The 14012-nt window shown below is 52.8% G+C and overlaps 1 protein-coding gene across 1 annotated transcript; it reads left to right on the top strand.

The window, feature by feature from the left end:
- Nucleotides 1-165: 165 nt before the first annotated feature.
- On the top strand, nucleotides 166-8776 carry CLEC3B (C-type lectin domain family 3 member B). The gene is made up of 3 exons (XM_065886213.1): nucleotides 166-432; nucleotides 4515-4613; nucleotides 8218-8776. Exons 1-3 carry the CDS (start codon nucleotides 324-326, stop codon nucleotides 8616-8618), a joined length of 609 nt encoding a protein of 202 aa, XP_065742285.1. The 5' UTR covers nucleotides 166-323; the 3' UTR covers nucleotides 8619-8776.
- Nucleotides 8777-14012: the final 5236 nt, after the last annotated feature.

Raw genomic sequence — 14012 nt, 5'->3', positions numbered from 1 at the left:
GCCCAAGGTAACTGCTCAGCAGATGTGAGCTATGACAACTAGCGTGTATTTTTCAGAATCCTAGAAAATAATGACTCTGTTTTAGAAGGCGGGGCCAGGATGCTGGGTGGGTGTTCCCCGGGCAGCGAGGCTCTGTGGCCCCAAGGGCTTCCTCCTTTTGCAAGCTTTTTTTTGGCACTCTCGCAGCCAACTCTGGGAGGGTTTCCTGGACAGAGGTCGTCGTGGCAGTTGCCTTAAGACGTGCAGCCCAGGCCACAGCCACTAGTGCTCTCTGACCCAGGTCCACTGCAGGCGGCAGCAGCAGCCCCAGCCGGTGCAGCAGCATGGAGCTTTGGGGGCCCTACTTGCTCCTCTGCCTCTTCTCCCTCCTGACCCAGGTCACTGCCGAGACACCTACCTCCAAGGTCAAGAAGGCTGCAAATGTTAAGAAAGGTAAGGAGGGGGGTGGAGCCCCTCCCCATCCTCCAGGGAGCTGGTCGCCCTCTCCTTTGCTGGTCCTCACTCTCCTTCCCCTCCTTCACTTTCCTTCTCCATGAGTCCAGCGAACTTCAATGAAGTACCCCTTGGGACCTGGGAGAGTCCTCCAGCAGCAGGGGCAATTGTCAAGACTGTAAGAGTCACTGGCTCTTAGAATCAGAAAGAAGCTTCCAGATCACCTAAACTGACATCCACTCCCCCACCACCCCAATATTTTACAGAAATCAAACCTTTGGCTCAGAAGTCTGGAGATGTCCGACTCTCATCAGGAGTGTTGGCAGGCTTTGCCTTGGCATCTCCAAACCTCAGGTTTCTCAACTGTAAAATAGGGATTGTGGCATTTGCTCACAACGCTGGTTGTGAGGATTTAATGATAGAAAACATGTGAAGTGTCTGGAACGTAGGATATACTTGATGCACGGCGGGGGCGGGGAAAGAACAAGTTAATTCTTAGTTCTATAGTGTATCACAGCCTCGAGGAAATAAAAATGTTCAAACCCAAACTCGGATAGTGGAGGCAGCTTTGCTCTCCCTCTGTTGCCTCTGGGTTTGGGGTGTCCTTGGGTCGCCTTGGCCTCAGCAAGGCCTGCCCTTGGAGCCCTGCCTGCAGTGAGGTCACCGCGGGCTGTTTTGAGACAACATTAGTGAAATGCCATGGCAATGATCGGGGCTGTCACCCCCGACAGGGCTCCAAGGGGAGGAGAGAGAGTTCCAGGGGATGAGAGTGCTTATTAAGCAGAGAAACAGGTGGCTGGGGCCAAGAGCACAGAAAAGGTGAGGCAGAGGGGCATGCGCCGCCCTCAGGCCCCTCTCTGAGCCTCTTCTAAATGGACAGCTGCCCATGGGTCACGGACAATGTACATAAGGGCACATTAGGACCATGGAGACCCACAGGCCTGCAACACAGAATGGGTGGATCTGGGTGCTGATAGGAAATAATCCCCAAGGTTCAGTTCATAAAGTAAACAACAAAAAATTCAATACTTTGAATGGATACTATGCTGACATTGGTTTTGAAAAAGGGACTTATATAAAAAAATATATTTACTTGTATATGCATAGAATTTTCTGGAAGGATCCACAAGAGTTAGTAACAGTGATTACCTCTGGGAAGAAAAACTAGGGAGCTAAGGGCAGACTTGATTGGGAAGGAGACTTTGACGTTCTGAACTGTTTGGGTTTTTTAAAGTTATATGGCTATATTACCTTTTACAAAATGTTCATTAAAAAAAAAAAGAAGACTCACAGCATGCATGGTGTGTCCACGAACATTAGCTGAAATTGCCACCAAGGATGTTCTTTGTAAAGGATACACAGTTCCAAAGGCAAATAACAGAATTTTTGAATGTGGAAAATAGTTGTTAATTTCTCAAGTTTACCAAAGATTTAGTATGTATTTATTTAATCATGTAAATCATGTATTTGATCATATGGACAAGAAGGTCAAACCAGACAATGCCCTGGTCCTCTTCAGCTGTCACACTTGAACCCTAGCTCCATGTGGTCCCCACGGAGGTGGCCCATGGAGGTCCAGGAGGAGGCCCGCAGAACAGCTGACAGAGCAAGAGTGGAGTGTCCTGTCCAGCCCTGCCTCTTGCTGAAACCCACTGCAGCTTGGTTTTCCTTCCTTCGACCTGCTGCCCACCTACACCACACACGCTTACAGAGCTCTTTCTCCAGGTAGGGGCCAGTATACGTGCTGAACACTCTAGCAGACCATTAGCATCCCTGCTCTTAAGATGTGAAACAATTTGCGAACCACGGTGGTTCTCCCTCAGGCATCATCAGCATCATCTGGGAAATACATTAAAATCCAGGCACCTGGGACCCACCCCCAGAAATGCTGGATCATGGGCCTGGAATGGTCCCCAGCATCTGCCTTTCCCACCAGTCTCCAGTGATTCCTGGGAGCAGCCAGGACTGGGAATCAAAGGAACAACCTAGTCAGGGGCCAGTGCACAAAAGTGGGGGAGGGTGTCCGGAGGAGGGACAGTCGTGCCCAAGGAGACCCCTCAGTGCCCGCTGAGTGGTGGAGAACAAGCTGGCAGGATGGATGAGGGGAGGAGAGGACAGAATGTGCTATGCCCCCATGCTGGCCCCCCGGGTGGGGTGAGAAGGGGGAGAGCCCAGGCTGCTTCTGGGAGCTCATCTGCCCCTGGTGTGGGGTGTGGCCTGAGCCAGCTGTATGGGGGTCAGCCAGACGTGAGGCAGGGAGAGCTTAGGTGGCTGGAGCTCCAGAGGCCATGTGGCCACACCTGGCAGAGGAGCTCAGGTGGGGAGGATGGCCTCACAGGGGGTCACAGACTCTTAGAACAGGGACTTGAGGGCATCCATTTCAATAACATGCATCAGGAATCTGAGGCTCAGAGGTAGTGAGGGGCAGCACAAGGGCTGCGACTCCTAGCCCAGAGCTGTAGAAACACCCAACCCCTACGCCTTCCTCAGTGGAGTTCTGTTAGCACCTTGGTCCTTGGCCAGTCCCTGGAGGGCCCCTCGTACACTCGGGCACCTTGGTGCAAATCACAAAAGGCTCCCCGCTCTGAGCTGACAAATTATAGAAGAGCATCCCTTTCTCTGGTGTGGTCAAGCAGCACAGCCAGGGCAAGGCTTAGAGGCTGGACATGGGCCCCCGCCTGTCCCCTCAGCTGAGTGCCCTTGTGCAGTACCCAACTTTCACAACTTTATGCGGTGCCCTGTGCTGGTACATCACGGGGCTGAGTACAGAGCTGCTGTGAACCACTGAGGCAGAGGCCCACTGTGAGGCACACATGACCCAGTCAGGCTAGTTTGCCAGCCCCAAACACTCCCTGTTTTGCCTTGCTCATCTGGGTGTTAATTTCCTCATACTTGGTAAGTCACATCATGAATTTCTATATATGCCAGTATGTTTCTTGCTCACGTTTCCTGTGATTCCCCTGCAAAGGAATCTGGGGTGGACAAAGGTCTGACTTCACCCCTCATACCGTGGACTTTACGCAGGCACAGCCAAACGGACCATGGAAGCGCTTCCCCACCCTCTACCCAAGCTGAGCTCAGCCTTTCCTGAAGCTCCTGGGATTTCAGAAAGACTGGGGTCCACCCACTTAGCTCTCAACTTACACATGCAGAGGAAGACATTTCACATCTGCCTCTCATGAATAACTGGCTCCGAATGGGCCTTTGTGCTCAGGAAGGCTCACATTAGGAAACCTGCTGCCATCGCGGACGTGGGGAGAACAAGCTTGCAGCCGTGCGGACTCGGGTTCGGGCTGCTGGCTCTGCCAGTTCAGGCGAGTTGCTTCGGTCTGGCCTCAGTTTCCCGTCTGTGAATTGGTGGTGGTATAGAAAAGACACATTACCCACGTCACAGGGCTGACAATGAGCCCAGCGCTGGTCACATGCTTCATTTCTCTTAGTCTTTATTCTTCTTCAGAGTCCTTGGAGGTGGGGCTATTATCATCCCGTTTTACAGATGAGGACAGTGGATTCAGGGAGGCTGTGGAACTTGCCCAGGTCACCCACATGCATGCAACCTCAGAGCCTGTACACACGTTCACCTGTGCTGCTCCACGCAGCCCCAGGCCGAGTGCCTGCCCTGCTTGGTCCGTGTCTTGTTCGTCCAGCCTGGGGAAGTGAATCTGGGAGGTCTCAAGGGCCCCTGGCCCTGCTTCCTGTGCTCTGTTCTCCTCTAGAGCTGGGAGGGTGGTTGGGTGTCACCGAAGGAGCTGTCTGCACCCTCCACCCTGCTCCTGCAAACCCCAACCCCATCTGATCCCGGCAACTCTCCTGAACAATGCGGTACAGGTCTCACTTTAGCAAGAGCAAGAGAAGGATGGTCCCCCGGCAGAAGGAAAATCATGAGCGATCACTTAAGACTACCACCGGCGGGGACAGGGAGAGAGAGAGTATGCCAAGACATCAAGGTCGAGGGGAGTCGTTTCCCTCGTCCCCTTGTGGCTGACAGTGGTCCACCCCTCCCAGTCCCTGCCCTGCCCCACTCCCTACTGCCTTTCTCACGTGTTCGTGATTGTCCCCACTTCCTTCTGACTTCATCCTAGATGCCGTGAGCCCGAAGATGCTTGAGGAGCTCAAGACCCAGCTGGACAGCCTGGCCCAGGAGGTGGCCCTGTTGAAAGAGCAGCAGGCCCTGCAGACGGGTGAGTGCACGTGGCGGCCTCTCTGGGCAGGGGTACATCAGACAGAGGGCCTCAGGCCAGCAGCCAGCAACCCACCTGTAGCCTCGAGCCAGCACCAGGGCCCTGGCTGGCCCCTGTAGTCCAGGGCACTGGATTCACAGAGCCCCTTCCTCAGCCTGCTTCTCTCAGGAAGATCCCCTGACATGTGGAAGCAGCAGTGTACCAAAAGGACAACAAGCTCTCCCACAAGAATCCATTACCGCCCACTGGAAGTGCGAGCCCTGCAGCGCTCGTGGAGCAGAGGCAACCCTAATGAACCCCGGGAGACCCTCCGCTCAGCCAGCCCCCACAGCCCTACAGGGCGTGAGCTTCATTCCCTGTGTCAGCAGCTTTGCTGAGGCTGCCACTCTTCATCATCGTCATTATGCTGAGGCAGGATTTATCACCCCTATTTTAAAGAGGGGAACTGAGGCACAGAGAGGTTCTGGTTTTGCCACGCCCACCTGGCTAGTTACTGCAGTTTAGGATGGGAATGGAAGCAGCCTGCCTGGTGCATGCTGGGTGCGAGGAAAGGTGGGCTTCGGTCTTCCTGGCCCTGCACGAACCAGCTAAACCAGGATGGACAAGATACACGGCTGCGGAGCCCGGGGACACAGCTCGTAGCCACCTGCCCTAGCACTGCCTGGCCAGCCTGCCTGGGCAACCTGTTCTCTTTCTCTCCACCAAGTTCCTTTCATATTGTCTCTATTTTCCACACATCTCAAACTCACCTACTTCTTCGTGACCTTGCCCTGGAGAACACAGAATACAGACTAACAATAATACTTAACACACGGGGGAATGTCTAAAATGAGCACAGTGCTGTTCAGGGCCTCAGTTTCCTCATCTGTAAAGTCGAAGGGCTGGGGGTGGACTTGCAGGGCAAGCTCTAAGGTCTCATGTCTAAGCTTTGTGCTTGTGCCAAGACCATGCAACCCAGATGCCACTTGCCTCCTGAGGTGGGTGATGTGGTGGGGACCTCCCCGTGCAGAGTCCATGGCATATGGAGAACTAAACACCCCCTCCACGTCTGCTGAGTCCTAGGAGGTTCATGGGCTCCTGGCCTCCTTGGGGACCTTCTCCCTCTCATCACCCTCTCCTTTACTACCACTACCTGCAAATCACCTTGTCAATAACCCCACACAAAGCACTCCTGACCTAACTGAAGAGTTGAGAGAATCAAGGCTTAGGGGAGCAACCCTCCCCTCCCGCCATCTGCCCCTTCCCTCCCCCAATCAGCAAACACACATGAGGTCCTCCCCCCAGCGAGCCTCTGCCAGGCACAAGGAGGCAGAGGTGACCCAGCCGGGGTCCTGCTCTGGGAGCCTCAATATATTCATGAAATCAATGTATTCACTGGAACCCGCACGTGTAGGAAGAAAAAGGATTCCAAACACAGGGCACGGTAGGAGCAAAGCTATGGAAGACCAGCCAAGAATCAACGGGATCGGGCTTCCCTGGTGGCTAAGTGGTTGGGAGTCCGCCTGCCGATGCAGGGGACACGGGTTTGTGTCCCGGTCCGGGAAGATCCCACATGCCGCGGAGCGGCTGGGCCCGTGAGCCATGGCCGCTGAGCCTGTGCATCCGGAGCCTGTGCTCCGCAACGAGAGAGGCCACAACAGTGAGAGGCCCGTGTACCGCAAAAAAAAAAAAAAAAAAATCAATGGGATCATGAATAGGCCAGAGTGACAAAATGTCAGTGGTAAGGCACTGAGAACTGATACTTATTGAGGACTAACTATGTTGGAGGGAGTGTTGCAGGTGGGGTTCCCAAGAAGCGGCCCCGAGGTGGAGTTTAGCCTGCAGGAGGTTTATTAGGGAGCACACCCAGGATCAGCACCTGGGGAAGGGAAGAGACAGAAGGACGCAGGAGTGGGAAGAGTGCCCTGCGCATCTCAACGAAAGCCTCAGCCAACTGCAGAGGGAGCCCTGACGACGGGAGGGCCCTTCAGAGCTGTCCTGAGTTGGGGCAAGAGGGCTCATGGGCCAGTCACTGGGTACAGGCTGCTCTGGGAAGGGGGCATACCATGGGGAAGGGGGCTGTCTTCCGCTGATGCAATCCCCAAAGGGGCTGAGAGTTAAGAGTTGTCTCCCAGCAGCACTCCCAGCAGCTGGGGTAGTCAATCCTTCACCCCAAGGGGGTCTTGGTGGCGTGTCAGAGTCCCCAGCAGGAAGGAAAGGCAGTGTGGCGCCAGGCTGGGAAGGGCAATGAAACCTGGCTAGGATGAGCTGCAGGATAGCACGCGGTAGGGCTGGCTGCCTTGGGACGGCATCTGTGAGTAAAGACACCTCTGTGATGCTGTAGGCCTGGAGTTCAGAGTTCCAGGAGTGTCAGGTGCTCACGGGGACATGGAGATATGTGTTAAGTGAAAGCAACTGAGTGAGAGGGTGAGTGAGTGAGGGGATGGGGGTGGGGTGGAGTGCAGACCTGCCCCTAACACTTCTGGGGTCAGCAGCAAGAGGACAAATGGAGGCATGTACCCCAACTGCCTAAACATTTAAGTTACAAACCCAGCTGAAGAACAAACTGCTGGGACTTCCCTGGTGGTCCAGTGGTTAAGACTCCACGCTTCCAATGCAGGGGGCTTGGGTTCGATCCCTGGTCAGGGAACTAGATCCCGCACGCTGCACGAAGATCCCGTGTGCCACAACTAAGACCCGGTGCAGCCAAATAAATAAATAAATATTAAAAAAAAAACCAAACTGCTAAGTAAAAACATTCTATGCTCCTAAGCTGACCAAATATATACCTTCATCACAACCTTTGAGACCAGATTCAAATTTAGAATCTTGGACTCGAGTTCCATGCCTGAGAGAGCTAGCCCCTGGCCCACCACCTGGGCCATCTCTTCTGTCCCGGGGGCTTGCCCGTCTCAGCTCCGTCCTCCCAGTCGCCGCCCCAGAAGAGGCCCCTGGCAGACTCTGGGAGCTTGCTTGGGCCCCTGGGTCAGGGCTTTGGGGTCCCGGGTACCTGGAGTGTGGTCTAGGTTCTGGGCAGGGATGTGCCCTGGCCCTGCAGTTTCTTGATCTTAGGGAGGGTGGGGCTGGAGGAAGATCAGAGCAGGTGGCTCCGCCTGGGCTCCCCGGGAAGCCCATTCTGAGATGGAGCTCATTTATTAGGGAGAGCCCGGGGTCCCAACTGTGAAGGGAGGGAGGTGTTGGAAGCAGATTGGGCAGAGGGGGAGCAGAGTAGCAGCACAGGCCCAAGGCCCGCCTCTGCCACCCTGTGGAGGCTCCAAGCTAAAAGGCCCCTTCAGAATTATCCTGCTTGGGGGAGAGATGACCCTACCTGTTCCCCTGGGCACTGGATGGGGCACCCAGGAGAGGGATGTGACCTTGACGGAGGGGCCGAATGCAGCTGAGGGGGCTGACCTCACTCCCAGCAGCAGGGGCTCCACCACCTCTTAAATGGGGATCTGAGATGTGCATCAGTGCCCACCACAGCACGGCCCTCTGGCCTGGGTCTGGAGCCTGTCCAGGGAGGACAGGATGTACAGGGATGGGATGGAGGATGGTGTGACTACCCCTAGCGGTTGGCTCTTGGCTCCGCCTTAGGTGACGTCCATTTCCTCCCCTCCCCCCCCAGTCTGCCTGAAGGGTACCAAGGTGCACATGAAGTGCTTTCTAGCCTTCGTCCAGGCGAAGACCTTCCACGAGGCGAGCGAGGACTGCATCTCGCGAGGGGGCACCCTGGGCACCCCGCATACGGGCTCCGAGAACGACGCCCTGTACGAGTACCTGAGCCAGAGTGTGGGCAGCGAGGCCGAGGTCTGGCTGGGCTTCAATGACATGGCGGCCGAAGGCACCTGGGTGGACATGACTGGCGGCCATATCACCTACAAGAACTGGGAGACAGAGATCACCGCCCAGCCCGACGGCGGCAAGGTCGAGAACTGCGCTGCCCTGGCCGGTGCGGCCAACGGCAAGTGGTTCGACAAGCGCTGCCGGGACAACTTGCCCTACGTCTGCCAGTTCGCCATCGTCTAGCGGGCCGAGACGGGCGAGGGCGGGGGCAGAGTCCGGGGGCGGGGCCAGGGGAGGGTGGGATCGTGAGCCCCGGAAGAGGGGCCGTGGGACCTTCCCGCCCCGCATCCCTGCCCCCGCGCGCCGGGGGCCTCCTCTTGCAAATAAAGTGGGTGCAGCTTGGCAGAGAGTGGCTGCGGTCTGTGCTGGGTCCAAGGGGTGGGGAGTCCAGGAGCCCGGCCGGGAGCCCAGGGAGAGGTCGCTTAGAAGGAGGCGAGTAGGGAGGTGGTGAAGGATGGCGAGCTGGGCGCAGAGGAGGGGGAGGAGGAAAAGAAGGGGGGGGGGACGAGGGAACCACTGACTGCTGCTGCCTTTTTAAAATTAAATAACTTTATATTTCATTGGATTTCCCACTTACAGAAAAGTTGCAAGAATTCCCGTATACCCTTCATCCAGATTCCACAAATACTAATGTTTTCCCATATTTGCTTATCCTTCTATTTTTTCCTGAACCGTTTGACAGTGAAATGCAGACGTGACGCCCCTTTACCCCTAAATATTTCAGTGTGTTTCCTGAAAGCAAGGACATTTTCTCACGGAAGCAGAGCACTGTTATCAAGGTCGGGAAATAAACACTGTTACTATGTTGTTATCTAAGTTACAGGCCTTATTCAGATTTCCAGTCTTCTTACTGCAGACTCCACTTCCTCGTGTTGGAATCCAGCATCCCCTCCACAACTCCAGAGGAGGGACACTCCCACCTGACACCCTCCTGTTAGGGATTCATTTCTGCGGTGCACTGACATGCTGAGTCCTGTCGGGGTGAGAGCACAGGCTGCCCGTGGGGGATATTTGCATCCGCCTTCTTGCCCAACAAGGGAGCTGGTTCAGGAGCCAAATATGACACTGGCCAACATTGCCTGACTGGTGTGTCCCCCTCCTTCCCGCTCCTCACAGAAAGTTCCACCCTAGCAATACCAGCTACTACTTATTGAGCCCACAGACTCGCAGGCACTCCACCCAGGACAGGCGTGTTATTATCCCAGTTTTGTAGAAAAGGAAGTTGAGGCTAAGGGAAGTTAAGTGACTTCCATTGGTCACACTGCTAGTAAGCAGCAGCGCCAGGATTACAAGGGCCTTGGCCTTTCCACCATCCACCACCGTGATACTTGTCTCACGTTACTGGACCTTCCCTGAGATAAAACATCAGAGAAGTGGCCTAGTGACCCCCAGAGGCTATTGGCTAGCTCCTGGTGTGACCTGGCCCATCCAACCATGTAGGCCCAGCTCTAGTGACACCCTTAGGGGAGGTCTTCCCTATCACATCAGCCATGGCATCATCCACTGTGTGGACTTTGCCACATCTTTTCTCCCTGGTTGTCTTCTAGCGTGTCTTGCCTTCAGTAATAAATTGATGATAGCTTGATTTGATCAAGGGGAGTGGGCTGGGCTGAAGTAGGTAGCTTACAATGAACTGTGTGCGTACTTTGTGCCAGACAGCCTGCTTGGCATTGTCACAGAAAGCATCTCGTGTAATTCCACAGTTATAGGAAGAGGTAATGATGGATGAGATCCATTATAGGTGCAGAAACTGAGGCTCAGAACAGTAACGTGATTTTTTTCAAGACGGCCTAGTAAGTGAGAAGCAAAAATGCGATGCAAATCTCGGTCTGGCAGCTCTGAATCCTGGGTTCTTTTTACCCCACTCAGCTATCTAGCAGGATGTAGGTGGCCACGGATTTTGTGAAGTTCCCTGCATTGGGTGGATGCCCACAAGAGGGCACCAGGCCTCTGCATGTGAGCATGGGTCCTGGTGGAGAGGTGCCACCGTGGCATTGCCTGCTTCCAGCAGCAGGTGGAAGTATGAGCAAGAGAATCGTTACCCATCTTTAATCAGCCGGGAATGCTCTTACACTTGAGACATTGAGACTTGTGGACTTCAAGCTGGGGTACACCTGTCCTGGGATCCTGTCTTTAAGCTTTGATGTGTTTTTTTATCACAGATTTTTTGCATTAATTTTTTTTTTTTTTTTGCGGTACGTGGGCCTCTCACTGTTGTGGCCTCTCCCGTTGTGGAGCACAGGCTCCGGACGCGCAGGCTCAGTGGCCATGGCTCACGGGCCCAGCCGCTCCGCGGCATGTGGGATCTTCCCGGACCAGGGCACGAACCCGTGTCCCCTTAATCGGCAGGCGGACTCTGAACCACTGCACCACCAGGGAAGCCCTGCATTAATTTTTATTTTTTAAAACATTGTGTTCAAATATTTTTTATCATAATTACTGAGCTTTTAGGTACTTCCTTAAATTTTGTACCCCAGGGAGTGTCTCACTCACCTCACTATTCCTGGCCCTGGCTACAAAATTTGAATTTTCCAAGGCGTATATAAACAATGATAAGGCATTGGTTTCTAGATCTTCAAGGGAACTGGTTTCTACATCTTCAGCTTCTCCATTACTCTTTACTAGAGCTGATGGTAGAGCCCTCTTTCACAACCATCCATTTCCCTCTTTACTGTGCGTTGCCCTGGTGTGTAAAAAACTCTGAGGATGCACAACAAAGGGATAATTTGAAATACTGCTGTAAGGAGGCAAAAGACTGGGTAAAAACTCCTTTTGCAAGTTCAGTTGTCTCCAGTTCTTTGCCTTCAACAGCCTTGGAGAAGAGCCTAATGCTCACAGACCATGAAAAATACATTCTGATGACAGAGTGCTTTTGACCTGTACCTTAGGAGAAGTTCAAGTATTAAGTGACATCACTCTTTTCAGTGACACCAGCCTACTTATCTGAACAAGACTGGAGTAATACTGATGCTGAGCCCCGCTTCACTCTAGGATACATGAACCAATGAAAGAAAAATCCATCCATCTGATTAAGAGATTCCTATTTAATCATGTGAGACAGTGGGTTCTGGACGGGTCTTTCTCTGTCTGCTTGTTGGCCCTTAACCAGTGTGCTGGAGCCATGTGCTCAGGCTCCAACTGAGCCTTGCTCTCTCCACCCTGTCCCATCACCACTGCCATTCCTATTCCTAGTCCTTTTGCATTTGGCTGTTCCTACCACCTTCCTCAGCCTAGCTCATCCCAGCCAAGGGAAGGGAGAGTCAAGGGGAGGAAGTACAGATGGAGACCCCCCAGTGTGGAGAAGGGGGTGCCCTGAGAGACCTGGGGCTGGTAATGGTGGCCCTTGCTATGGGATCCTGGAGAAGGCCTGTGGGGCATGTTGGCCCCCAATTTCGTCACCTGCAAAATGAGGTTTAGCTTAGATGACCTCTTAAGCCTCTTGAGTCCAGGATTCTGCCCAACTATCCTCGGGAATGTCTTTTGTAGAATTCTCTCCAGAAAAGAAAGCTGTTTGGTGGTTGTTTCCTTGCCCAAACAAGCCCCCGTCCCCTGAGGCTTTACTTTCTGCAGCGATCGTGGGCCCTGCTCTCTCTCTCTTAAATCCCAAACAGGTACAAATTCAGATGCCTGGTGGACACCGCCACCTAGGAGTCCTTAGGCACCTAAGTTAACATGTTTCAAAAGAGAACCTGGCATCTCCCACTCAAGTCTGCTTCTCTTCCTGAGATCACCATCTCCATGGGAGGTCCCCACCTTACCAGTCACTCATCACAGGTGCCTCAGTGTCTGTCATGCTTGAGATCCAAGTCATCAGGACTTCTGGTGATTTTACTTGCTGAGGAAGTCTCAGATCACCTCTCCTGTTCTGCTGCTACTAGGCCCAAGGCTCCTCCTTGACCCTTAAAAATAATATCCTTCCTGGTTCCCATTTCCCGCCACATCTCTCCCAGCCTCCCTAAACCATAGCCTTTCCTGCGTAACCACTAGCTAGCTATACAGCAGAGAAGGCTGGTTCAAACTTTGGTCAGAGTCGGCCCCTGGAACGCGAACTTCCCTCCCACACACGTACACATATTTGCTTCAACTGAAAGCATTAATGTGTCCTGGATGCCTTAAACCTCTAGGCACATTCTTCTTTTGATTTTGGCTTTGCTGAGAGGCAGTGGAGATATTAATAAAAACAAAGAAAATGAGCAATGTGTGCATTCCTGATGTGTGCTGGGCACTGACCCACAAGCCCCTTACTATGTCCTGACAACAACCCAGGAATTACCTCATTTCATATTCATAATAACCTAGGAGAGAGGTATTATTAAGCCTATCTTACAGCTGAGGAAAATGGAGTACAGAGAGGATAATTTTTCTAAGAACATCCATGGATGGGGCTGGACTTCCAGCACAGGTCTGTTGAGTTCCAAGGCCCATGTGCCATCTACTATATACATTCAGTTCTTCCTGAATCTTGAAGAAAGTTTTCAGATAATTCATGATGTGATTGTGAAAGTTTTGTGAAAAGGAGTTGATGGTGATGTGCATTGGTGTGTATTTGAGATTGCTGCTAGCGAATCCTGTAAAAACACATTTTCCACCCAGATTTTGCAGGGCTATTTCTGAAGCTTAACGTTAGATTCTGCTTTACCTGCTTTCATGGGTGACTCATGAAAAGCATGGTTTATGAGTGTCTCTTTCAGGCTAAAAATCATGACACAATCTACGAAGAAACTAACCATCTTCTCCACTAGAATGTACTGCTATTTCATACACTGTGAGAACACAGCCAGGGGAGAAACATCTCAGAGATCAATGCAATCTCCAGATGAAAAGACCGAGGCCCAGGGAGGTTAAGTGACCAGCCAAGGTCAAGCAGCTTGCAAGACAATGAGCCCAAGAGTCTCACTTCGTTAGTAGAAACAGCTTTGTGCAAACCATTTCTCCAAACAGCCACCTAGTAAGTACTGAGTGCCTTCCATGTGCCAAGCACTCTGCCAGGAGCTGGGCCATGAGACCTGGGTCCTGTTCTTGAGGTGTTCACCTGCTTGCTGAGGGACCTGGCATTTTAAGGAGCTCAGAAACAGAGGGATGGGGCTGGTTTTTGCCCCGAAGAGTAGCTCTCCTGTTTCGCATTGTTGGGAAAACAACTGTGCAGTAGTCGTAGGAAAATGTCTTTTAGAATAGGACAGACAAGCCAAATAGCTAGGTCAGAGACAAACTGGAAAACTAGTGTTTCCTCCAGTTCATCACCAAGTTTCATCAGGGAAACCTTACACCAGGTTGAAGTTACTCATTGGTAGTGAAATAGGGTCAGGAAGAAACCCTGGATTTGGATTCCAGCTCTGCCACTTTCTAGTTCTGGGACTGTGGGAGAGTCACAATCTCTGAGCTGTGGTTTCTTTGATTGCATGGCTTGAAATGGGAGAACAGAGCATCAGAGCCAAGCTCATAGACATGGATGGAGACAAACTTCTTAGCCTCTCATGTTCACCAACCATGGCTGCCTTAACTGTGGTTACTGCAGTCTCTTCCAATCCCCTCTGAATTATTCTCTCCAAGGCCATGGGAGAAGGCATCAGAGAAGGG

Source organism: Phocoena phocoena, chromosome 10 (assembly GCF_963924675.1).
Source record: "Phocoena phocoena chromosome 10, mPhoPho1.1, whole genome shotgun sequence".
Taxonomy (NCBI): domain Eukaryota; kingdom Metazoa; phylum Chordata; class Mammalia; order Artiodactyla; family Phocoenidae; genus Phocoena; species Phocoena phocoena.
The sequence above is the reverse complement of the archived record's forward strand: the minus strand, read 5'-3'. Positions and strand labels throughout refer to the sequence as shown.

Bases quoted from the DNA above. Each gene is read 5' to 3' on its own strand.
- CLEC3B (XM_065886213.1), top strand. From the start codon at position 324: ATGGAGCTTTGGGGGCCCTACTTGCTCCTCTGCCTCTTCTCCCTCCTG. The intron at 433-4,514 runs GTAAGGAGGGGG...ACTTCATCCTAG, and splicing joins GGCTGCAAATGTTAAGAAAG to ATGCCGTGAGCCCGAAGATG. The intron at 4,614-8,217 runs GTGAGTGCACGT...CTCCCCCCCCAG, and splicing joins GCAGCAGGCCCTGCAGACGG to TCTGCCTGAAGGGTACCAAG.